The 27,107-nt window shown below is 42.4% G+C and overlaps 1 protein-coding gene across 13 annotated transcripts in view; it reads left to right on the forward strand.

The window, feature by feature from the left end:
- Nucleotides 1-27,107, forward strand: part of RAD51B (RAD51 paralog B) — an 814,189-nt gene that overhangs the window by 584,099 nt on the left and 202,983 nt on the right. For 8 of the 13 annotated variants that reach the window (XM_081513462.1, XM_081513465.1, XM_081513457.1 and 5 more), the window contains exon 10: nucleotides 13,589-13,667. In XM_081513462.1, coding sequence (XP_081369588.1) covers nucleotides 13,589-13,667 — 79 coding nt within the window. Of the gene's footprint in view, nucleotides 1-13,588; nucleotides 13,668-20,513; nucleotides 20,568-23,685; nucleotides 24,166-27,107 lie in introns of those variants that run through there. The other 5 variants (XM_081513459.1, XM_081513461.1, XM_081513470.1 and 2 more) reach the window with 2 other exon arrangements.

Consider the following 27,107-nt stretch of genomic DNA (forward strand, 5'->3'; position numbering starts at 1 on the left):
CACAAGGAGTTTTGTAAAGGTCCTACATATACCAGGCTAGAATGCTACACACCTGCCCAGAGCTTTGCTCATGGCCAAGAAGGACCCGAGAAGACCTTAAGCTGTCACTTCTGGCTGACCTAGAGGCTCCATGTGAACAGGAAGTGAACATTAAGACAAAGCTTTAAACTCCCTGAATGCATGCTCCAACACATACACACAACAAACACACACACAGAAGGCTTGGGAGACTTAACTGATCCAGGTTATTTAGGGAAATCTGTTCAGTCAAATCCAGTTCAGTCATTAATTACTAAGTGACTTCATTTACAAGGCATCCTCAATAAAATTATAGGCTGACTTCCAATCAGAAATTCTGGAGGTCAGAAGGCAACAGAATGATGGATTCAAATTGCTGAAAGGAAGACTGTCAATCAACAATTGTATATCCAGCAACACTGTCCTTCAAAATTGAAGAAATTAAAACACTCTCAGAAATACAAAATCTTAGAATTTGTCACTAGTACACCTAGCCTACAAGAAATACTAAAAGCAGTTCTTCAAGTTGAAATGAAAAGACTCTAGAGGGTAACTGGAATCCACATGCAAAAGTAAAGAGCACTGGTAAAGGTAAATACATAAGTAAATATAGAAGTATGAATATGGCAGGTTTTTGTTATTTTTTTTTCTCAAATATAATTTGAAAGACAACTGCATAAAACCATAAATCTAAAGTTGTGTTGGTGGACTTCTAATGTATAAATAAGTAATTTGCATACCAATAGTTGTGCAAAGGAGGAAAAGAGAATGGAGCTATAGTGGAGCAATTTTTTTGTAAACAATTTAAGGTAGCAGTGGTCTAAACTAGATTGTTTTAAGTTAAAACATTAATAGCAACTTCCAGGGCAACCTATAAGAAATTAACTCAAAAGTAGATAGTAAAAGAGACAAGAGAATTAAAATGGTAAACTAGAAAAATATCTAACACAGAGACATCAGTAATAGAAAAATAGAGGAACATAAACCACAAGATATACAGAAAAACACATAGCAAAATGGCAGACATATACCCTGTCTTATCAATAATCACATTAAAAGTAAATGGACTCAACACATCAATCAGAAGGCAGAGATTGGCTGAATGGGTCCAAACAAACAAACCCCACCCCCATAATCCAACTATATGTTGCTTCCAATAGATACACTTTAAAGTCAGACACAAAACAGTTCAAAGTAAAAGAATGGAAATTATATACCATAATATTGTAATTTATAAGAAATATGTATATACATATTTGGTCATTCGGATAGCCAAAATATATTTCTCATTTATAGTTAGTTTTTATTCATAGTTCCTAACTCACAGGTTCCAAAACCCTTGGAATTTCCTGAGTGATAAGAACAACAGGAGCATCATTTGTTTGCAATATTTTATCTCTTAGTTTTTGAAAATACTTCAGAGCCATCACAGTGAAATGGGTTACTTGTTACTTATAACAAGCTGTTTCCACCACAATGGGGTTCATGTAATGAAGATGACTTTTGTATAGCACCTAAGGATGGGTGCTAGTTGCCAGGAGAACCAACCATGAAAAGAGAGTGGGGACTTCCAGTCTCACCCCCTGGTTTCTGGAGAGGGCAGAGGGGCTCGAGATAGAATCAACCAGCAATGGACAATGAGTTAATCAATTATGCCTGTGTAATTCAGCCTCCATAAGAACTCAAAAAGAGAGGTGTTCAGAGAAGTTCCACATTGGGGAACCAGAACACTCCCCTATGCCACCATGCTGGACTCCAAGCTCCACTAGGACAGAAGCTCCTTTGTTTGGGACCTCATCCTATGTATCCCTTCTTCTAGTTGTTGATCTAAATTAATAATAATAAAAGGAAATTTGGGGGATTGTCAAATGTGTACAAATTAAACACACACATACTTCTAAATAAGCAACAAGTCAATAAATAACAAGGGAAATTAGAAAATACTTGGAGAAAATGAAAACAAAAATACAACATACCAAAACTTACGAGATGCAGCTAAAGCAGTGGTTGGAGGGAAATATATAACTTAAATACCTATATTAAGAATTTTATTATATGGGCTTCCCTGGTGGCTCAGTGATATAGAAACTGCCTGCCAGTGCAGAAGACACGAGTTTGGTCCCTGGGCAAGAAAGATCCCACATGCCAAGGAACAACAAAGCCCACATGCTAGAACTATTGAGCCTGTGCTCTAGAGCCCAGAAGCCACAACTACTGAAGGCCGCACACCCTAGAGCGTGTGCTACACAGGCAACAAGAGGTATCACTGCAATGAGAAACCCTCGCACTGCAATTGGAGTGTAGTCCCCACTCACCACAACTAAAGAAAAGCCAGCACAGCAGTGAAGACCCAGCAGAGCCAGAAATAAATAGATAAGTAAAATTATTAAAACGAATTTCATTACATGCGTATTCACCTCAATAAAGCTGATATTTAATATAGAAATAATGACCCATATTCTTTGACTATATAAATTCGCATGCTACCATATAGGTGTAGACACTAAATTCTCTCTAATTTTAGTATAATTTGGAAAAAATCACTAACACTTTCAAACCACAAGTAAAGTTCACTGGAAAAAAAAAGAAACCTAACATGATTTTTAAACTATATGGACAAATACTAAGCTTATAATTAATTATATGCATGCTGAAGTATTTATGGAAAAGTGCACTGATGTTTGCAATTTACTTTAAAATGCAACATCATAAAGCTAAGATGGGTTGGTGGATAGATAAATAATAAAAAGAAGTATTATAAAATGTTAGTGGTAGAATCTACTTGATAGGTTTATGTGTATTCACTGTAAAATTCTTTTAATTTTGCTGCATGTTTGAAATTTTTCATAATAAAATGATAGGAAAAATAATAAACTCAAAATACCACTCTGACCTGAACTATTACCATTGCATAATTTACTAAGTTATTAGCCTATTGATCTGAAGAAATTAATGTTTTCTTTAAGGAGCAAGTTATTTTAGTTTATAAACTTTGGGAACCTAATGTATTATATAAACATTTTTAAACAATCACCTCACCCAGAGAGATGTTATGAAAGAGCATAATGATACTCTAGGCGGGGAATAAGATCTTGTAGCCTCAGGGCCAAACTTTCTAGGAGAATCTTCCCAGGGTCTAGAATTATATGTCTTAAGGGATTCAGATCAACTTTAGATTTCTGCCCCCAGTTTCTGCAGGAAAAGTTGTGAAATAGGCCACATGTAGATAAATTAATAAGTTCATGCCTGCTCAAATACAGTGCATTTTCCACCTTGTCATTTTCCAGAACTGTATTACTACTACAGATCTTGCTTCCTTATTTTGAGAAGGCAGTTTAGACACCATTCACCTGTTTCTCTACTCTCCCCTCATAATCTTGCAAAGCTATTGGTACTGAGGCTTCAATGTTCCACGGAGAGTGGTTTTCCAAGTGATGAAGCAGATTCTAATCAATATACAATCCAGATATGTACTGGGACCTGGATCTCTGCCGCCTTTCCCTCCAGCTCTCTTAACACAATGACTAGGGAATTCCTTGGAGGATCACTGAGTATGCTTCAAGCCACCCTGTTCCTGTGGCCTCCTTCCAGCCACAGAGATCTTCCTGTCTGGAGCATTTCCGGCCCTTCTGTCCCTTGGCTTGGAGAGTTCAGCTCAACCTGGGGAAAGGACAGAAGACTCGAGGTTATCAAAAGCCTGTTGAATTATCTGATGCAAGACTGGCTGGCTTGTTTGCCTCCCTGGCTCTCTTCCTGGGCTTCAAAGCAGCTGAGAAAACAACCTTTTTCTAAGTCTTGGACAAGGAGGAAAATCTCTGGCATGAAGGATTTCTGTCGCAGACATTTGGCACAGCTAGAGGAAAGGTTTGGTTAGCTTGCAAAAGGTTTTATTAGCCCAGACATCCAGGCGAAATGAGATAATGGGGTCCCTGTTAAAGGACATTTTAAAGTCAGTGGGTTTGCTCCCTTCCTTCTCAGCAGGTCCCTTGTGTACAGATGTAAATATTAGAAGTGTTTAACAAGGACATCACCGGTGAGTTCATCAACTACCACACAATCCTGCTGATCATGGGGGAGACTGAGATAGGGTTAAAAAATTAGCAAGCTAGAAATCTGTGGATGGATGCAAAGACCTATTTCTGAGCTATCCAACTCAACCGTTTCTCACCCCAGCTTTCTTGGCTGAACACATTACATTGTCTTTGGTCCCTGCATTCTGTGGATGGAAAGAAAGGGATAGAAAGAAAGCCAGGCCTACCACCTGCCCCTGCAGGAAGAAACTGTGCTTACACTTTCCTTCTGCCAGCTCATTTTACTCTGCCCTTTGCCCCTGACCAATATGAGATTTGGGGTAATGGGTGGGAAAGGGAAGGAAATAAAAGAGAGGAAGGATTCATTAGCAGTGTTAAAGGAAGCCTGCCTGGCACAGGAGTCAGAGAAGAGAAAGTGGAAGAATTGGTGCCAGCTAACCCTCAGCACATGGCTGCCTATTCACATCTGCTTCCCTGGGCCACAAAGGCAAAACTCACTTTTTCCTAAAGTCAGGGCTCTTTTGCAGAAACTCATATACCCTGCCAGGACCAGAATTCTATAAAAGCAGCCTCCAGGAGAGCCTGTACCTAAGGTTCCTGATGTCTTTGTGCTGTCTGGTCCACACTGACCATCCTGGCCACCCATGGAGGAGAAGGGTAGGCCAGGTTGCTCCCGAGGAGGGTCACACCTGTACTTTAAAGGGACACAAGTACTCTCTCTAGAAGGTGTCACCATCCTGGAGGATGCCTGAGGTTCCTATGCCCAGCACTTTCTGTTCTGTGGCTCCTTTTCCACTTTCTGAGCCTCTTGGAAGTGGGATCAGGCCAGGAAAAACATGTGATGCTATAGCAAGCTGAAACCAAAGACTTGACTGTGGTCCTGCCCAAGCTGAGAGTCTTGGCAGTGATTGACAGGGCAGCCTGCACTTTTCTATATGACATCTTCTAAGTCCCCCAACTTTGGGGATGGGTTGGCAGATAAGCCCTCAAAATAGGTATGAGTCAGAGCTTCTGAGAGTCACCATTTTTTTGTATTTTATAATTGAGTTCCTGTTATGCATACAACACCATACTGGAGGTTGCTAGGACTAGGAGAAGCAGCAATGATGATGATGTCCTCCCCCTTCAAACACATGGTAATAAATTCAAGGGGCATTAACTATAAAATGGTGGAGAAAACAGTGAGTACTATTAGAGAGGCTATAGGTACAGTGTGATAGATTCGAGAGACATTACCTCAGGCTAGAGAAATTGGCATGAGCTTTCTGGAAGAGGTAGCATTTTTACAGCATTCCAAGAGTAGGTAGGATTTGGACATTGAGACAGGAAGGACAGAAGGAAGATTATCAGTGTGGAAGCTTGTGAACCTCTGAGTCAACCTGCATGGATGCCCTTCTTTGTCTTGAACTGTGCAGTATCCATGCTGGAAAGCAAATGCCTTTATTTGTTGTTATGTATTCTGCCTCCTTAATGTCTTATCCCTTGGATGTGGATTTATCTATGCATGACAGATTAGAGGTTACCATCATGCTGGTTGAAAGTATAGACTATAGAACTAGTTGGCTTGGGCCAGAAATCTTATCTTCAGCACTTATAAGCTATCTACCTCAGAGGGCTATTGTGAGGAATAACGTCTATTGGTTGTGTTTCTATCATCATTACTGTGGGACCCTTGGAAGGTCCTCCAACCCACCCCAAACCATAAGACTTTCCACCATTTTTAGGTCTATTACTCTTTCTGACAGTCTTACATTAAAATGCAAAATGTAAAATTTCCTTAGCACTAGAAGGTTTAGAGTAGGTAGGATTTGTAGGTAGGATTTTTGCTTTAGAGCAAAAGAGAATCAGCTGATAACTTATTTGCTCAGAGCAAAATGGGTACCTGAGTGGAGGGATATAAAAGGAGGAGAAGAGAGTCTGTACAAGGAGGCCAGTGAGCTCTGGGAGCCAACTTCTCCCCCCATGTTTTGTTTAGAGTACCCAGGCTTCCAGGGTTTCACTTGTGCACTGAGAGAAACCTTCACACATATAGCATGGGGATAATGTGAGGAAGAGTGAAGAAAATGTCCATCTGTCATTTTCAGAGACCACACATGCAAAGCACTGAACTGGGCTCTATGAAATAGAAGGGTATGGGATCAAAGGCAATGCCCTTGATCTTTGCAATCCCATTGAGAATTCAGAACATATTTCTAGGAAATAAATTGAGGTTGAAATATATGACAGTCTTTTTTTTTTTTTATCATAATGGTGAAAGCGATGGAATTCCAGTTGAGCTATTTCAAATCCTGAAAGATGATGCTGTGAAAGTGCTGCACTCAATATGTCAGCAAATTTGGAAAACTCAGCAGTGGTCACGGGGCTGGAAAAGGTGTTTTCATTCCAATCCCAAAGAAAGGCAATGCCAAAGAATGCTCAGACTACCACACAATTGCACTCATCTCACATGCTTGTCAAGTAATGCTCAAAATTCTCCAAGCCAGGCTTCAGCAATACGTGAACAGTGAACTTCCAGATGTTCAAGCTTGTTTTAGAAAAGGCAGAGGAACCAGAGATCAAATTGCTAACATCTGCTGGATCACTGAAAAAGCAAGAGAGTTCCCGAAAAACATCTATTTCTGCTTTATTGACTATGCCAAAGCCTTTGACTGTGTGGATCACAATAAACTGTGGAAAACCCTGAAAGAGATGAGAATACCAGACCACCTGACCTGACTCTTGAGAAACCTGTATGCAGGTTAGGAAGCAACAGTTAGAACTGGAAACGGAACAACAGACTGGTTCCAAATCAGGAAAGGAGTACGTCAAGGCTGTATATTGTCACCCTGCTTATTTAACTTCTATGCAGAGTACATCATGAGAAACACTGGGCTGGATGAAGCACAAGCTAGAATCAAGATTGCCGGGAGAAATATCAATAACCTCAGATATGCGGATGACACCACTCTTATGGCAGAAAGTGAAGAAAAACTAAAGCGCCTCTTGATGAAAGTGAAAGAGGAGAGTGAAAAAGTTGGCTTAAAGCTCAACATTCAGAAAACTAAGATCATGGCATCTGGTCCCATCACTTCATGGCAAATAGATGGGGAAACAGTGGCTGACTTTATTTTTCTGGGCTCCAAAATCACTGCAGATGGTGACTGCAGCCATGAAATTAAAAGACGCTTCCTCCTTGGACGGAAAGTTATGACCAACCTAGACAGCATATTAAAAAGCAGAGATGTTACTTTGCCAACAAAGGTCCATCTAGTCAAGGCTATGGTTTTCCAGTAGTCATGTATGGATGTGAGAGTCGGACTATAAAGAAAGCTGAGCACTGAAGAATTGATGCTTTTGAACTGTGGTGCTGGAGAATACTCTTGAGAGTCCTTTGGACTACAAGGAGGTCCAACCAGTCCATCCTAAAGGAGATAGTCCTGGGTGTTCATTGGAAGGACCGATGTTGAAGCTGAAACTCCAATCCTTTGGCCACCTGATGCGAAGGGCTGACTCATTTGAAAAGACCCTGATGCTGGGAAAGATTGAGATCAGGAGAAGGGGACGACAGAGGATGAGATGGTTGGATGGCATCACTGACTTGATGGACATGAGTTTGGGTAAACTTTGGGAGTTGGTGATGGACAGGGAGGCCTGGCGTGCTGTGCTCCACGGGGTCACAAAGAGTCGGACACGACTGAGCTGAACTGAACTGAACTGAATGGTGAAAGTTTAATTAATTGTCTACTCTATGATTGTGTCTGCTTTCTTTCTCTTTTTAAAAAATTTTTTTGTATTTTTGTACAATTGTTAAAGATTACTTTCCATTTACAGTTACAACAAAATATTGGCCAGGTTACTTTCCATTTACAGTTACAACAAAATAATGGCCATATTCTCCATGTTGTACAATATATCCTCAAGCATAGCTTACACCTAATAGTTTATACCTCCCCTCCACCCACCCCATGAACTGCCCCCACCCCCACCACAGGTCACCACTAGTTTGTTCTTTATATGTGTGAGTTTCAGATGGCAGTCTTTTAAAAAGTGCAAATTCTCACAGTGCAAATTGAATCCTCCTGACCCATATTAGGTACTCAATAAATGTTTGCTGATGAATGGACTGAATGAATTAATGAGTGGCCAACAGTGAAGGGCTCACAGTAGATGGTCAAAGTGAAAAAACCTGAAAGACCTAAAGGCTTCCCTATATTGTATACCTTCTACCACCAGAATGTCAGCTCCATGAGAGCAAGACCTTCATCTGTCTCGCCTGTTGCAATGTCCCCTACACCTAAAACAGTGCCCAGCAGAAGAGAGTGCCCAGTAAACACTTGTGGATTGAGCAAATACATGCATAGATGGGTGGGTGGTACAAATTATGGAAATTACTTCCAGACAGTAGTGGGATTTGGGGACCCAAAACCTACTATGTAGTAGGTATACCTTACATGCTCCTCAAATAATTTAACAATATTGACAAACACTTCCCTTGCAAGTATAGGTGAAGAGAGGAGAAAGTGTATCCATTAGGGTGTAGCCACAGGCATGCTTGTCTGGTATGAGGGAAACAGTCTGGCTATTTGCAGGAGATAGGATTATGGCTCACAGTACCACACACCTGTCTTGTGGAGTTCCAGAGTTTTCAGAGCCGCACATGTCTGTACTCATTCTTACCCAACTATATATTTCCGTGAACCCTCAGAAGGTTCTAAAACCAACTTCACATATTACACACAGGGTTGAGTGGGATAAAAACTTTTCACGAATGTCCTGGATTCTATTAAGCCGCAGGGCTTATGTATTGAAGAATACAGGAGGGCACTCAAAAACAGCACAAGTCAGACTGGTTAGAATACCTCAGCTGTATAGGTTGACTGAACTTCTGAAACAGAGCAGCCTGAGTTATCGGCTAGGGAGGGTTGTTTGCTTTATAAGAGGGTTATTTATTGTTTGAAAGGCACAAGGGCATGGGTGCTCATTGAAGTCTAAAAGAGGGAAAAGTCAATATGTATTCACAAAGACAATGTGGCAAACATCACTTTTTTTCCTGAAATCTGTTAAGCTAAAAAGCTAATTTACACTTCCTCACTCTGCCACGTAACACTAGAGAATCTTCAGGTCAGAAAACTCATGTTAAAAGCAGCATCTACCTTTACCCCAGGCCTCTCACCAGCATGTTTGCTTTGAAGTGTTTGTGGTCATAGGTTGCTTTGGGTATCTGACCACCTTGATGGAGTTCTCCTCCAGTTGTCCTCTTGTCAGTTTCCCTGTAGGAATTTGGGCTCCATTTCCAAACATATTTCGTCCACCATGGTTTGCTGAATGAGCAAAGTAGGACCTTGTTCTAGATACTCTGTCTCCATTAATACAACCTGAGATCACACTAGATTTTTGCAAACCACGTCTCACAGCTGACTGTTACTGAACTGTAGTGAACTAACACATAATTCATTTTCTGAATGTTAAATCTCATCTACCCTGTTCTGTAACCAGAACAAATTAGTCCCCTGTTCTTAAGGACAAGGCTTTACATGTATTTCAATAAAATTGTGTCCTAAAGATTCATAGGATTTGTCCCAACATTCTAACCAAATTGAGGTATGTTTTCATATAATGGTTGTCTAATATATTAACTGTTCCTCTAAATTTGTTGTCTCCTGTTGCCATATTCAGCATCTCATCAATGGGTTTAGTTACATGATCCATGAGTCCAAATGTCACTTTTCAGGTGAGATCTTCTCTTAACTCCCTTTTTTAAATCTAATACGCTTCCTATACTCTTTCTCTGCTTTTTTTCTCCATAACATATATAATCATCTAATATGCAATATATTTCACTACATATTCATTCTGTTTATTATCTTTTGCCTCCTTTAGAATGTAAGCTCTCCTAGGGTAGCAATTTTTATCAGTTCTATTCCCTGTTGCACGGATGTGGTTGAATACATCATTGTGTGCATCCAGGTCAGTAAGTACGTTGAATATGATAGGACTGAGGATAGAATCCAGTACCTTCTACTAGAGGTTGTTACCCCATACCAGATTGTTACTAAACTTTTGGTCACTTTCAGATCCATTTCTGGTATTAGCATCCAGTCCACCTTGTCTTCACTATCCAGAATTTGTTACATTTTTTTTGCTAAAAATCTGATAGTTCATGCTTTTGGTAGCCCTCTGAGCTATCAATCTGGAAGTTCTTTCCAAAAAAGGAAGTGGGATTCATCTGATGTAACTGATCACTTCCTCTTTCTAACTGTATACAATCATCCTTTTGATAGTTCATTTTAAACCCTGTCCAACCCCCTTGATTTCCTGGAAAGGAGGCACTTCCAAGTGTGAGAACCTTCCATGTGAGGTCCTTCTGGCTCGGGCTCTGGGCTTGTTCACAGAATGGACACATGCTTCCTGGAAGAGGAAGTCATCAGATGATGGTGGGTAGCACCACTGAGCTGAAAGGCTTAGGTTCAGATGGCATTTATTGTGTTGCATTGGAATATCACATCCTTTTTCTGATTCTAAGTTTCTGTGGTGTATAAAATAAATTTTCAAAAATATAGTATGATAGGTTATTGAATACTGTTTATTTACACCCTTCTGGCTTTTCGTGTCCAATTTTTCATGCAGGCAATGAAGATCTGAGGTTTGGTATATGTTTATTTATATTGATTTTTTATCTAAAGGCTTTTTATTTCTCTTCTCCATTTCCTCTTTTCCCATTCTTCCTGACACACCTGTGGTTTAGGCTCTTGTCTCCTCATCCCTGAATTATTACAGTAGCTCCCTAACTGACTCCAGGACTCCTGTCTCTTGCTTCTCCATCTTAGACTCTTCAGTCAGGCTGATTTCCTGAACCCAGCTATTCAAAATGTGATCTATGGACCACAGCATTAGCATCTCCTAGGAGCTTGCTAGAAAGGCAGATTCTCAAGCCCCACTCAAAACCTAGTGAATCAAAATCTACATGTCAACAGGACCTGCAAGTGATTCATACCAACATTAAAGCTTGAGAAGCACTGTCCTCTCTTCTGCCATGCCATTCCCCTACCAAGGAGCACCCATAAATTCACACTGAACCATCCTTACATTATCTCTGTCAGAAATGATCCACTTTAATTATCAGGTGAGAAGTTCTTGACATAAAGATGTAAACATCCACCTATACCATCTACTCATTTGTTCTGAGAATGATGAGCTAGTTTATCTAGATAACTTTAGAGCAGTTATCAAAACTGAGATTCAACTTGAATTGAATCCTTCAGGTAGATGCTAAGTATATTGCTTTTTGGTAAGTGAAAGTTAAGGGGAACTTGGGAATCATATGTAGTGAGTTGGTTGGAAATATTCAAACTAAGGTTTTTAGTTTGACACAGGTATTTTTAAAATTAATTTATTTTAGTGTTATTTATTTATTTTTGGCTATGCTGAGTTTTCACTGCTGCACAGGCTTTTCTCTAGTTGCGGCAAGCAGGGGCTACACTTTATTGCAGTCCACAGGCTTCTCCCTGTGGTGGCTTCTCTTGTTGTGGAGCACGGGCTCTAGAGTGCAAGGGCTTCAGTAGTTGTGGCTTCTGGACTCTCAAGTACAGGCTTAATAGTTGTGGCGCATGGGCTTAGTTACTCTGCAGCATGTGGGATATTCCTGGACCAGGGATCAAACCCATGTCCCCTGCATTGGCAGGCAGATTCCCCCAGGAAAGCCCAACACAGGCATTTTTTATACTTGATCTTCAACATTATCTCATTTAGCTGGGTGTTGTTATCTCCATTTTACCTATAAGGAAACTGAGGCTCGAAAAGGTGAGGTTGTCCAGAGCCAAAGTATTGGGTACATTTCAAGCTATACCATAGTAACAAAAGCATCCAAAATACAGTGGTTCGCACAAGTGGCTCTGTACTGAGCTGGACAGGTGACCAGGTGGGAGGCTTTGCTGATTTATGAGGTCACCCAGCTTCCTTCCCACATGTTGCTTCATCATCCCCCAGGATGTGGTTGAAGCTGGGTCTGGCCCTTGGGAAGAGGGAAAGAGAAAGTGAAGAGCCCATAGTTTTCTTATCATCCAGAAGTTCTACCGGTCACTTTTGTCATATTCTGTTAGTCAAAGCTTAGCCACATCACCACACCTAGCTGCAGACAAGGCATAAAAATGTTGAAACCTGGGCAGTTGTTAACTCTAAGAAAGAAAGGAGGTGGCTACTGGGGGAGACTACATAGGCATCAGTTGACTTGCCATAGGCATCAAGTTGATTAGTGGAGGAACCTTGATCCAAACTCCATGACTACAACCTGTGATCTTTCTACAATTCCTCCACCCTTTCTCATAGTTGACAGTGAATGTTTGTTGAATTGCTGTAGATTGAGATAGTACGTGTAAGCCTTTGGTTATTTGAAATTATTTCTTCCTTCTCCCCTCTCTCCCTGATTACCTAAGTGGCTCTGTGCCAAACTATCACTATTTTTTGATGACGTTAATTTGTAAAACAGGAAATAGATCGTCATCTTCCTTCGGGAAAAATACAATAATAGTACGTAATCCACCAGTTCTTAGAGGTTCTGTAGAATCATATGTAGTGTGTAGTGTGTTAAAGGGTTAAATAATAGTAATTTTTTAAATATCAAATGACCATCCCTTTTAAAGTAGGTATCTTCATAGTAGAGTGCCATTACACAAAATATTCGTGATACTTGGTGTTGGTTGGTATGTCAGCCAACTCTCACTGTGGTAATGCTTTGTGACAACAACTTCAAAATCAGAGGCGTGCATATAGTCATAATCATTTAACCAAAGTGTATGTAGATCTCCTGGGGGTCAGCTATTTAGATTGGACCTGACTGTCCAGCTCTACATCAGGTGTCTCTCTTCCTCCTTCTGAGATAGCAGATTAGCTTGAACATATTTTTCTCTGGCAGTAGCAGAAGCATAAAAAGAACAAGTGGAGTTTTGTGAGGCTTCTTGAGGCCTAGGCTAAGAACTGGCACAACCTATTATTCAACACAAGTCATGTGGTCAAACCTATGGTCAAGGTCCATGGGAAACACTCTATACCTCCAGTAGGAGGGAAGGTAGTCACGTGGCTAAGGATGTGACTACAGACGTGGTGAAGAGTTGGGGCCAACCAGGCAATCTGCCATGGCTCTGCCTTTAGCAAGTTATTTTGAATATTTCCAGTGATGTTAAATCTTTATCTTTTAGGGGTAGATTTGAATTTTTTAGTAAAATAGCTAAATTTATGAATATAGTTAGAGGCTCAGGCTAAATTATCTTTGGGCAGAAAGGTAGCTATTTAAGCATGTGAGATAATAACGAAACTTATATCTAAAACTGGCTCAAGAATATGGCCTTCATTGATAGAATAGCTGGAATTGATGTACAGCCTACCAAAGTGGTCAGTTGTTTGAAGGAATAACACTCATTTGGTTCTAAAATAATTTCAAAGTAAATAAACCTCACAGTTTGTGGTCACATATTACCACTTTGCTTCAGAGTGGGAAGAGGAGTGAATAGAGGCTCATCTCTATTTCCTTTGACTAATCCTGAGCAAATATGCTTTCTGTGCAGATTCTCATTGCCAAGTCCCCTCTGGCACCCTTCACCGCCTTTGTCTACACCATCAAGAAGGAAGGCCTGGTTCTTCAAGGTAAGATCTTTGGACAAAGCCATTTCTTTAGTCTAATTATGCTCAGCACTGCCCATTGTGGGTGATAATTACTGCTTTGCTCCTGATGGAAGCTCCTTCGGGACAGAATCAAAGGCCAAGAAGAACTGGCTGGTGATGTTGATACTGATAAGATAAAAGAGATTGGCAATTGTGACAAGAATTTGACAGAGGTCAGAGAGAATTACAGAGTTGCCTAACAGAGTGGGACAACCCAAGAATGAGGGACAAGTCGAGCAGGCTAGGAACTGCAACTCCTCCAGTCCTCTTTGCAGATCCCATGGGGGAGGGGACCCAGCCCTGCCTCAGAGCTTTCTCACTTAGCTGGGAAGAACCATCTGGGCTGGCAGCCTATGGGGCACTTTGTCATGGCTCCATGAGGACCACTTCCTCGGCCTCCTTCTGGTTACTCCATTTCCTCCCCTTGTACGCAAGTCCCAACCAGGGACCAGGCCTTGCAGACCTGCACTTTGTGACATGGGCCTGAGTTCTGACTCACGGAAGAGCCCCTCAAGGCCACAAGCTAGCACTAATTCAACAAACGGGGGGAAAGCGGATTGAGGGGCATCATTCCCTGATGTAGGATCAGGGTGGTTAGGAAAGGCGTGTCTGATGGCAGATCTGCAGAAAACAATGAAGAGGAGGGGGTAAATTCAAACCCCATTGAACTTAGCCCAGAGGGTCAGATGTCCCAGACTGCTTTGTAGATTAAGAAGGGTCCCTACAGAAGTGCTCAGAGTACACATCTGTCCCCCACTGTTGGGCCGGAGGCGTCACCCACAGAGATGCTTGGCACACGTCTGCTCAGAACCTCCGAGGAGCATATTGTCTTTGCTGTCTGTGGGAGAAGTATCTGCCCTTTAGGATTTTACAAGCTGAGAGTTTTCCCCAAGTTTGTGAAACAGGGTGAGCCCTTACAGTATCCCCATGGAGACACCGTGCATTACAAAGCTCTAGCAGGACTTCTGGGCAGCTGGCTGGACAGTGCTTCTGACTGAGGAACAGGCTTCAGCCCTCCCTTTCCTTGCCTTCTAAAGCATCCACTTCTTAATGGATCCAGAAAGCAGCATGTTTGTTTGGTGTAGCTGAGCTCCACAGCAGGGACTCGGGTCCAGGGAAATTTGGAGTAAGAACTCCTGACCTTTGGCTCTTAGCCTTTGACTTAGGCTATCCAAGTTCCTTGGTAAATATTTTTTTTTACAATTGCAAATATTGTTTTCTGACAAAGAAGCAGAGATTTTAAGACCAGATTAAGCAAAGCAAACAGCAGGCCTCTTTGTTACAGACTCTCTAAGGGTGTATAAGTAATAAGCAATCAGAGAGCTGGACTTGTGTTTACCCTGTGCACAGTGTGCCCTTTGGCTTTTCATTTTTAGAGCCTTGCTTAAAAGATTAAAACTCCAGCAAATAGCAAATTTAGACGAAGATTTCAAAAAGTTCTATGCAAGATTACAAGATAATTTGAGGAGGAAAAGAGCCCATTCTGCCCAGATGGTTTGTAGGAAAGCCTTGATGTGGTGCCTGTATCTTGATCACTGGGCATTTTGGTAAACAACAGTTGAAAGCCTGGTCTTAGTTGGATAACTTTGGGATAATATTTGTGGGAGCAAGATTCACAGAGTTGCCTCTCTGACTCTCATTGCTAAGATCATGACTTTGACAGGAAAGAGGAAGCTGTTTAGGGAAAGTAGAGACTGAAACCACAGTAAATTAGTAGGGGTTAGAAAGCTGCAAAGAAAGACTATTAGAAATAGTTGGAAAACAAGAGAAAGTGGATTACTAAAGGAGGCTGGCCTGGAACCAGGTGTCCAGGAAATAGAAACATTCAGGAAAGTGCTTGATGATGCAAGAATCCCAACCAGTAAATAAAAATGTCTGGGAGACCTCAGAGCCTCACCTGTTTGCTTTTGAAGCCACACCTTCCTCTCTGAGGTTTTCTGGAGGCGGCAGGAACCTTCTGCCCCTATCAGCAGTGCCATTTCATGTAAACCTCTGGGCATTCCCTCCCCTCTAACTATGTGCTCCCAAGGTTTTAAGTAAACAAAAAGGAGCTCTGATCCTCAGAAAAAGGGGGCCCCTCCTATTTTAGACCCACCTTGGATTTCCGTTCCAGCTCTGGTATGTTCTTGAGAAAATCTCTGGAATCCTAGTTTTGTCAGCTTGAAAAAGACAATGTTGACCTTGACTCAGTGCTTTGCAAACTGGTTTGTGACTCATTGGTGGCTCATGAAATAAAATTAAGGAATCACAACCACCCTTGGAGAAAAAAAAAGAAAGAGAATAGAAAATAATAGATTATATCACATATGTTGTACTGTTTTGTGAAATATTTCTTGTGTGATTATGTGTGCATGTACGTGCATTATGAGTTTATGTACTGAGGTTGCAGTGCAAAATGTTTTTCTTCGTTGGATTGTAGTCATCAGCCTGAGTGATCTCTAAAGGCCTTCCCACTTCACCTTTATCTGATTCTCTGAGGAGATGATGTACTTATCATTCACTTAGTTCAGTAGAGTTGTACCCTTGAGATCTCCACAACCTGGAAGGTAAAAGCTTATTTTTCCCGCAGTTTTAACAAATGACTGAGCTAAAAATCACCTGCACCATTTCCCAGGTTTAAAGCAAAGAAACCTTTGATCTCTGGGTGATAACCTTGGAAAGGTCTCAGAAGTCAAGGCCAAGAAGCTTTTCTTGTGTGAGAGGTTGCTCTGGCATGATAGTCCTGAAGTGGCATGCAGGTTGGCACGCACAGCTGCGGGGAGGTGGGGGCGTGTACAATCCTTGTCTGAGGTGGGTAGAGACAGAGAAGGGAAGGGCTGGAAGAGTGAGGGCAGTTCCTGGGATACCAACTAAAAGAGAGCCAGCCGCTGTGGCTCCACTTTCCGTCTTTGTAATGGAGTCAGCCTGGGGTGGCAGGAAAAAAAAAATCCAAATAGGCTAGCCTGGCTTTTGGTGGGGGTGGGGGTGAGGGACAGGGCTATTAGTGAATTTGGGAATGATCGCTCGGTGCCTTTTATCCCCTTAGCAAGCCCGGAGATTCCTACCAGCCTGTTAAGCAGGAGATTTTATAATACCTGAAGAGCTCCTGAGTGCCAACATTGGATTTACCAGCTCCACAGGCCACGCCCCTCCCCAGTTCTCAAGGATTAGGATGCTGAGAACAAGCCAGCCTCCGGGGGCCTTTCAGCCTTCCCGCCCCTTTGTTCACAGGGATGGGAGGGACAATAAAACGGCAGGCTGGGGAGACTGAGGGGCTTGGTTAGAGATTTCTCAGGCTGCTTTTTGAAACACTTGAAGGAGCCGGTCCATGCTATTGTTGTAGTAAAATAGAAAGCGGAACTATTCTCCTTTCGCAAGGAAAAAAGAAAGAAAGAAAGAAACCCCTCCACCCCTCACCCCAGCATCTTCAGGAGGCTGCTGGGCTCAGGCTGTTACCATGGTAATACTGTGTTGTTCACATCTTCTTTGTCTCCCACCGGTCCAGGATCCTGGTCTCTCCTGGTTGAGCTCAAGACTCTGGAAATACTTGGGCCCCTGGACCCTGGAAACATTTGGGCCCCCAAGGAGAGGGATCTCATAGCCCCCAACTTCTGGATGGTTCAGACTCTGAGAGGGACCAGGTCCCAGCAGAGGAAGAGTCAGCTGTTTTGTGCAACTCAACTGGGAAAGGTGGAAGGGGGTCAGGGAAGATCCCATTAATCCATTTTTCCTTTTGTTCCCAGAGTTCACCATGAAGTCCCAGTACTCACTGAATGGGAAAGCTTAAAGGTTTGACTAGCCCAGAGTGAAGCTCAGGGGTGCCAGGACTTAGTGGAGAGAAGAGGGAAAAGCGAGACTTGGCTTTGGGAATTGGCTTGCATGGAGCGGGTCCACAGAACCGCATGTCTGCGGATGGGAAGGGAGTGTTGACTGAAATCCAACTTGACCCACATCTGTTCTGGTCATGTCCTCTGCTTCCTCAGCAAGCCCCAAATGTCGTGCCACCCAGAGCACAGCTGGGACCCCTGGACCTCTGTGTCAAGGCCAGGAATACGATTCTGGCCCTGAAAGCAGCCAGGCTGTTGCTGATGCCACAGGAAGCGAGGGGACAACCCAGAGCCCAAGTCTCCTGTAGCCATCGGGGCTTTCATGGGTAATAAAGGCCTGCCGACTTGGCAAAGGAGCAGATACCCTAGGAGGGGGTGGCCAGAGAAAAAGCAGGAGTGGGCTCGGAGTCCGGGTAGGGGGAAGTGTCCTCCTTGATTACTTTTCCCTTGCCCTCTAGTCTCCTTTTACTTAGGGATCTAGGAAGTGTTTGAAAAACAAAAACCAAGTTGTTTTGAACAGGATAGAGGACAATGGTTTAGTTTCTCAATAGGGCAGAATTATGTGCTTTTACATTGTTTTAAAAAAATAAAGATCAGGTCAGGCAGGTTGAATCTTGATTCTGGTGCTGCTTTTATTAGTTTAGTTTAAATAAGCAGCATACACTTTGGGATGGGGAACCTCAGGGGAGCCCAGAGCACCCTGAGATAGGTCCAGAGAAGGTTCTGGAAACAAAGCTAGTTTCCTGCTTTTCCAACTACCCAGTATATAGTGACTCAGAAAATAAAAATGATTTGAGAGCTGGGAAGCTATATGCCTCATCTTCCTTGTAAAGTCAAAAATGGTTGTTTGATCCCTTTTTTGAAGCACACTGTTTGTTCCCTTATCACAAAGTTGGGTTAGATTCTTCCACCCCATTTTCTTAGTCACTGAGCCAACTGGATGATTCATTGAAAACTCCTTTGCCCCCAAATACCACCATCTGAGTTCATCAGATTTCAGTTACAATCAGTAGCCCATCTAAATGTTTCTGCCCAGTGGACTCAGAGTGACCCAGAAGATTCTCCGTCTGAATCCATCCATCCAGGTATGGAGGTGTCTGCCTGGTAAATATCACCCACACACCTGGCACAGCCTGGCATGCTCTTGGGAGCCTGGCAGAGAGCCCTGGGATTCAGTGGAGCAGAGTGAACTCGCTCTCACAGAGCACAGAGGAGAGGGCCTCGGATGCCTGTCTCGTTGTCCTGAGCTGCTTCTGCCTGCCCCTCCAAGAGGCGCTTCCCAGGGCAGAGAACACAGGACTCCCATTCGCAGCATTGCGCCTTTTTGCTTCACATCCCCTCCCTCCTTGACAGCGTCCCACAGTGGCCCTTGGCTTTTGGTCCCTTCTTTCACTCTCACTGTTAGCCTCAAAGAAAGATTTTGTTTTTAATGTGGAAAAAATACTTTAAATACTGAGCAGTACAGAAAATAATAAAGCCAAACCCAAGCCTCTCACATCCAGAATTAACAAATGTTAACGTTTTGTCAGATCTTTTTAAGCTGAAATATAGTTGATTTATAGTGTTGTGTTGTGTTTCAGGTGTACAGCAAATTGATATCAATATATATATTATTTTTCAGATTCTTATCCCTTATAGGTTATTACACGGTATTGAATAGTTCCCTGTACAATATAGTAGATACTTGTTGTTTCTCTATTTTATATATAGTAGTCTGCATATATCAATCCCGGGGCATCCTAGGTGATTGCTAGTGGTAAAGAACCCACCTGCCAATGCAGGAGACATAAGAGACGCAGGTTCAGTCCCTGGGATGGGAAGATCCTCTTGGGGAGGGCACAGCAACCCAGTCTAGTATTCTTGCCTAGAGAATCCCATAGACAGAGGAGCCTGGTGGGCTATGGTCCACAGGGTTGAAAAGAGTTGGACACAACTGATGCAATTTAGCACACACATATGTTAATCCCAAACTCGTAATTTCAGATTTTTTTAAAAGTATAGGAATATAACCTTACAAAGTTCAAAGCTTCTTTGTACCTATCCCTAGCTGATTCCCTCTCTCTCCTCTACGTTGCTCTACGGAAGTAAAATCTCTCTAGGGTTTGATATATACCTTTCCCCCACTCTGAAAAACTTTTCTACGTATATGTGAATCCAAACATCATATTTACTTTGAGTGCACCCTAAATTTGCATAAATGGTCTGTTGTACACATCATTCCACAACTTGCTTTTTTCACATAGTATCATGCTTTGCAGCATATCTGTATTGATACACGTGGATCATGTTCTTTCAATGTAACTGAGGTGTCCATATCCGTTGTATGAATATACCACATGTTATACATTTCCCTATTGATGGAAATTTTGATTACTTGTTAACTTAATGAATTCTGTTGCATGTGTTTCTTGGTATATGCAAGTATGAGAGTTTCTCTAGGTATATATAATTTTTAAAAATGGAATGGCTAGCCAGGGGATGCACATTTTTGTCTTTATTTTCCCAAATTTTTCTTCAAAGAGGTACCAATTTACACTTCCTTTGGAAGTAGTGGATCAGTTCCTGTGTAGCTATGTATAATGATAAGTGCATTGTCATATTTCCATGGGCAATCTTCTTATATATTCTTTATGGCTGCCTCTTTTATCTACACCATTGGGGTGTAAGCTTTCCATAGCCTCTAGGGGGAGTTTCTGTATAGTTGTGGGCTTCCTTTGTGGCTCAGGTAGTAAAGAATCTGCCTGCAATGTGAGAGACCTAGGTTCGATCCCTGGGTTGGGAAGATCTGCTGGAGGAGGGCATGGCTACCCACTCCAGTATTCTGGCCTGGAGAATTCCATGGACTGTATAGTCCATGGGGTTGCAAAGAGTTGGACATGACTGAGCCACTTTCACTTTCACATGTGGTTTATGCATATAGTTACATGGTTAACTGATAAAAATTATTCTACTCCTCTTAAATTATTCTACTCCTCTATCTCCCAGAAAGGGATCTTTTCATCCTATTCATCTTTATTTTCAGGTAAGGGGACTGAGTGCCAGAAAGGTGAAGTGATGCTCACTGCCTCAGAATTGGGTTTGTAGCCATTTCCAAGTACTCAGCCTGGGCTCCTATGATTTTTCAAAGAATCAGAAATGAGTTTGGGCCCCCTTGTCTCCCATCATGGCAGCCACTGTGACAACTTACCTCTTGGGCTTCATAGCCTCCATTGGGATAGTCTAGGCCCATCCTGAATCTTGAATCCTGAAATCCTAAGCTACAATGGATCAGTCACATTGATGTAATGATCCTTCAAGAAATTTCCTTAGTTGGATCATAAATTTGGCTGGATGGAACCATAACCTAGATTAACAATGGTGTACAAGGTAGAAGTTGACTGCTTTCTCATGTAGCATTATGGAGGAATACATACAGAGCTGATACAGCAACTCAGCCCCACATATTGGTCCAGAGACCCTGGCAATTCTCTTGTTGCTCCAGCATGCCTGGGAAGCTGCCTTCGTTGTCATGATACAAAATGGCTCACTATCATGTCCTATATCAAGGTAGCAGGAGCTATGTGGGGCAGAGATTCAGTAGGAGGAAAGGGCAGCCCCCTTCCTTAAGGATATTAACAAGAAGTTACACATATTATTTCTGCCAATCTATAGATGAGTGGAAAGTAAGGCTGGAAAATATAGTTGTTAATCTCAGTGGCCGTGTGCCCAGCCAAATTTGAGGAGTTCTATTATCATGAGAGAGAGAGAGAGGAGATGCATATTCAATGATACATTTCTTTCAGAGAAGCATAGCTGCAGAGATTAGACCCCAGGGTACAATAGTACAGACCCTAGAGCTGGACTTGTTGCATAATGTCCAAATGCAGTATAAATATTGCAGTTTCTCAGAGTTACCTGGAAAATAGTTTGGCTCAGATAAATCTCTTTTCCGTTCTTAAAAAAACAAATGTATGTTTAAAATGGTATCAGGACATTCTTTAATAGAGTCTAAAACAGAATAGTAGAGTATCACAGTCAGTAATGCCACCAAAGATCAACACCCAAAAATCTTGGTTCCCCTCCCAAAACAAAATCTCTGTCAAGCAGAAATTTAGGACATGTTTTGCTATTGTGCACTATTCAAGAAAAATACTTGAACAAGAGCTAGCGCTTATAGCACAAAGCAGGGTATAAATTTGGTTCCAAAATCATAGACTAAACACATTTTTTTTTCCAAAATGTTTTTTCTGTCTCCACCTTCAAAAAACACCATGAAACAAAATATCAGTTTGAATAAGGTTATAGAGAAAAACTTATTCCAAGGCCTGGACTATGGTTAGAATAGATCCATACCCCTCTTTTGGAACCGGGAAGCCATTTGGCTAACTTTGCAGACTTAACAATTTGCATTTGTGAAAATGCCCAGGTAATAATACCAAAAGATGTTAAATCAATTCAGGTTGTTGATTTTCTTTGAAAACCTCTTCCAGAAGGACTTGGAGTTCTTTCTGGAATATGACTTAGGCTCCATTTCAGTGAGTTCAGTTAAGCAGGTATTTCTTGAACATCTATTGTATATAAACCATGCTGCTCAGGAGAGAGAGACTGATAAAAAAAAAAAAAGTCCCTTATTTTAGTAGCTGACAATCTAAATAGTTAGCTTAAAAACAAAACAGCAGACTGCCACACCTATTATCAAGGCTCAAACAATAGGATCTGAAAAGATAGAGGAAATAAGACTCGTTCCATCTAGGATGACTGAGGAAGGTTCCTGAGAGGACATGGGACTTAAACTGGATGTCAGCTCCTGAATACTGACGAAAACGGCATTCCATTGTCTCTTGACAGAGGCCAGTTTCTTTTGCTGTTTGAGGATAGATTTGGGCACGCTGGGGAATGCTGATTAGTGCCGTGTGACTCATGTTGAATCATGCTGACTAATGTGTTCTAAATGGATTGATTCAACAATAAAGGGAACACTGAGAGTCAAGAGTTCAGATCCTGAATTTTATCATGTGATGAATTGTAAATCACTTAGCCTCAGTACTTCATTTTTTTGTCAATTAAAATGTGCTCCTGATGAGAAGCCAACAAATCACCTTGACTAGAAAGTGCTTTACAGAGCTCAAGGATAACAGAAACGCTTAACAACAATTCCCAGGATAGGCTTGTGCAACCTTGGGTTATTCATAGTCCACACAGAATCAGAGCATCCATCACATGCTGCTCCCTAGCCATGTGAAACTTCTATTTCCTCACACATGCCATGAGAACTGACAAATAGTGCGCTGCACTCACAAAAACTGACACACAGAGGAGCTTTTGAAAAATCTTCCTATATACCTACTGGGGTGTCTCTGTTTCTCTACAACAAATGTCACCACAGAACTGAGAGCTTGCATTGCACACACAGCTCTTTCTCTCTTTTGACATCTCCGCAGCTAGACTGCTTGAGAACCTGGCCTTCCGTGTCCAGATGTTTACTGAATTCTGAAGGCCCCCCCAAAGGGCCCAAGTTCCTTTGTTGCTCTCCAAATCACTTCCCACAGAGACTGACCAATGTCCTGAAGGAGCCCTTCAATAGGGAGGATAAATGGAGGCAGATGAAGACATGACCCCCTGAGGCTCACCCACGTCCACGCTAACAAAGGGTCTGAGGCACAACCTTGTAAGGAGCATTTTGGTCAGCAGCGTCCCCTCGAGAGGCCAGGTCTCCCCTACAGGGCTGTTTTCAATGGCTCCCATCGCAGTGGAAGCCCTAGGCATTTGTTCAGGGCCGGGGTGTGCTAGGTGTAGCACAAAACATCTAAATCATAGCCCCCAGTCTTTGTGAGGGCTTCCTGGCTATAGATGGCAGCTGGCTTTCTCAGGGGAAACCTGGGGGCAGTAGAGGAAGCTGAAGGGGGGCTCCCGCTTCTCTGGATGACCTCTTCCCACCCGGCCCAGAAAGGCTCCCCTTTTGTTTACAGCTATCGGCAGTCCAGCCAGGGCTGTGGGGCCTTAGCCCACACCTGTGCTGAGTTTCTTGGTGTCTCTGGTTTACGAAGCCATTGGCTCCCTGAGTAATAGATTGATAGGTATGCATGTCAGAGGACTCCCACCGGAAGGAGAAGTTTATTTAGACTGCTGGTGAGAAGCTAGTGCATTTCATGACAGCGATGGTTTTTCAAACATTCTTTCTCTCCCTCTCTCTCTCTTTTTTTTTTTTCCTTTAGACCAACAGAGGCCATAGGGACACTATGACCTTTGTCTCGAGCTGATGGGGGCGTGATTTGTGAAATGAAACAGGACGGGGCTGTCTGGAAGAAGGAAACGGAAGCCAACATAATGGGGATTAATTAGTTGATTGCTGTTGAGATGGTAACAGATTTGCCCCCCCCCTCCTTTACCATTGAGCCAGCCATCTCAGACCTAGCAGGGAAGGTGAAGATGAAGAGGCCTTTGTTCAGGTCTCTAGATGCTTGGGGCTGAAGGCTTTGCCGCCATGGGATGGCAACGGCCATAATAATAATAATTTGCACTTATATAGCACCTTTCAACCAGGCACCTCAAAGTGGTTTAACCACATTAATTAATTAAAGCCCACAATCCCCCTGGGGAGAGGAGGAGGATGACTAACAGGATTTGTAATTACAGGAGGGAACATTTCCGAATAAAGTATTGTCCACCAAATAAAAAGAGTAGGTGTAAAGGAATTGGGGTCTCCAAAGAGTAACTGATTCAGTAATGAAATCTTGGAAGGATGGGGGAGGCTGAGGGAGGGCATGGGCGTGGGGGTCTGCTCTTGTGTCAGAGGGAGGTCAGTGGGCTCAGAATTCACTGACAGGTTCGGATCCAACTGAGAAGCGGGACACGTATGGTATTAGTGGCATTTGGAAGGTCATTAGTGGTACATGTATTGTGGTGTAAATTCAAGTTTCACTGGTATATTGTGTAGAGCCCTGCAGAACAAAGAGCGAGATTCATGCAGTGTTTAATAAAGGATGAAATGATTTCTTTAGATTTAAAGCCCAAGGCTGGGCCAGTCAATGAGCAAATCAATCAATTGGTGACCCATAGGATAATTTAGTCATTTTCAGCAGAAGACCCAGCCTACCCCTCGTACCGCATGAAGCATCAAAGCTGGGGGATTCAGCCCCTTCAAAGCCAGGCATCAAATCTTCCCAGCCTTTGACATTGGGACCTCTTTCCCCCAACTTGTTGCTGCCACTCAGGCTGTCCTCTGTAAAATCACTCTGTATCTGCTTCCCCTTCAGAGGCTTATAAATGCCTTGGATTCTAGAATCAAGTTTTGTCCTATCTCATGTCTGCCATCAATGCCCAACAGAGTGTTGTACACAAAGTAGGTACCTGATCAGTGAAGAATGGTTAAATGACAAACTCTTTTAACAAAACTCAGCATTTGTTGAACACGTACCAAATGGTAAGGCAAAGCTCAGAAACATAGGTTATGTGTATTATGAGGAATGGAAATGACTCATGTACTCCCAGCTATAATATAAAGCAGAATAAAATAAAGTTGATGTTGTAGATGTACGCCCAAGTCACGGGCTAAAAGGGCCAAAGGAACGACATTTTATGCAGCTGGAATGAATCAAGGAAGATATTCCTGGAGAGCAAACAATGCACTGGGCATTGGAGGGTGAGAAAGATTTTGCTGGACCTGCAAGAAGTGGAGGATACCGAGTTTCCAGACTGTGGTCATCCATCTCCTTCAGAGCAAGGGGCCTTTGGAGAGCTTGTGGTCATCAATAGAACATTTGTGAAAACCAAGCTGAGTTTTTGCAGCTGATTCAATGTACAGTTCCTATGAATTCTTGAAGATGAGCTGACTAATTTGAAACAGCCAGGGACTATTCGGGAAGTTGAGAAAGATATTTTGTTCTCTGTGACTATTAATTCGCTCTCTCTGCATTTTCACTGTCCACCAAGAAAGAAAAGCTAAGCAGTTCACACATTAAACAGGGCACTTAGGAATGTCTGAGAAAGGAATGAGGAAAACATATCTCAATCCCAAATGTTAAAGATTAAATAGCTTCCTACTTGAAGTCACTTTTTTTTTTTTTTTCAATTTTTGACTGCGCTGGGTCTTCACTGCTGCTTGCAGGCTTTCCCTGGTTGCTGTGAGTAGGGGCTACTCTTTAGTTGTGGTGTGTGGGCTTCTCACTTCAATGACTTCTCTTGTTGTGGATCATGGGATCTAAGTGCAGGGGCTTTAGTAGATGTGCACATGGGCTTAGTTGCCCCGTGGTATGTGGGATCTTAGTTTCCAGATCAGGAATCAAACCCATGTTCCCTCCATTGGCAGGCAAATTCTTAACCACTGGACCACCAGGGAAGTCCGGGGCCTTTTTTTGACCCCAGAAAACAGTAAGACAGTGCTCTCTGCTCAGTGATTGACAGACAAACCAATCCCTGTGCTCTCCTGCTCCAAGGTCCACCAGGACTTTCATCACAAACTAAGCTGCCAGGAAAGGACCTAAGCACTGTCTTTGCCTTGTGTCAACACTCAGTGTTGCTGTGTGTGTCTCACACACACACACACTGTAGTTGCATCCACTTATCTTACTGCCTCACAGTCTCACGTGGTAGGACTTTACGTCATTCCTTCTTCAGAGATGAGGGATGAAGCAAGAAAAGTTGTCTCTTGCTAGAAGGTGATGGAATGTGGATTTGAACCTTGGCAGTCTTGCTTCTTCCCCTCTCCCCCTCACCCCTGTACTCTTTCTGTTCATATCTGTTACAACCTTTCTTAATCACCCTCACTAACATACTCAGCACAATACTGTACACATAGTAGGAATTCAGTGAATATTTTCCAAATAAGAGAGTCATCAGAGCAGTACTGGTAGTTGAATCTTCCAGTAGAAGTGACTGCAGAGAATATGGTAGAGGATCTATCACTGCCTTCTTCTCTTTTTGTTAAAAATGGGGAGACATGCATAGGAAAGCTGCCCAGGTAATATTCACAAGGAAGAAGACAGAGGTGGCAGTCCTGAGCTCAAAATCTGCCAAACTGGTACCACTCATGGAATGCTAGTGAAGCATCTTGTATTATTAATTACTTTTATTGAATTTGGATGTAATGCAGTAGTTTCTTGGGATGTATGTACCTATACATATGTAAGGCAAAGTCCAACTTTTGTCTTCCTACACGTGCTAGCGTCCTACCCGCTCTGTTGATGTGCTGTAGTCCTGGTGAAGATTCAGAAGTGTGTGGTCCCTATCAGCCCATGGAGTAAACACTTTTGAATTAACCCAGAAGTGCCAAATTCTGTGCCTAGTGTCTTTTAGTTTGATGTTGTGAACAAATCCCGGAGATGGGATTGTAGAAGTTTGTCCTGCAAAACCAGGATTGCCAAATGAGAATTCTGGAAATTGGCGATGAGGATTAGGTAATGGAGGAGAGGAGAATGAAAGTAAGAGGAAGTGCAAAATATCAGATTCTGACCTAAAAAATCGTGGTCTTAGAACCACTTGGGAGTGTCATTTTTTTCCTAAGCTTTGGTTTTAATACAATCACCATCACTTTCGTCTGATGGCTATGAAAGGAACGTCTTTGTGTTCCATTACAGAACTCAGCAGAGCCCACTTTAGCTCAGATGGAGGGAAACAGTCCATCACTCCTCTCAGATGA

Source organism: Giraffa tippelskirchi, chromosome 7 (genome assembly GCF_054371585.1).
Source record: "Giraffa tippelskirchi isolate mGirTip1 chromosome 7, T2T-mGirTip1v1.2.pri, whole genome shotgun sequence".
NCBI lineage: Eukaryota > Metazoa > Chordata > Mammalia > Artiodactyla > Giraffidae > Giraffa > Giraffa tippelskirchi.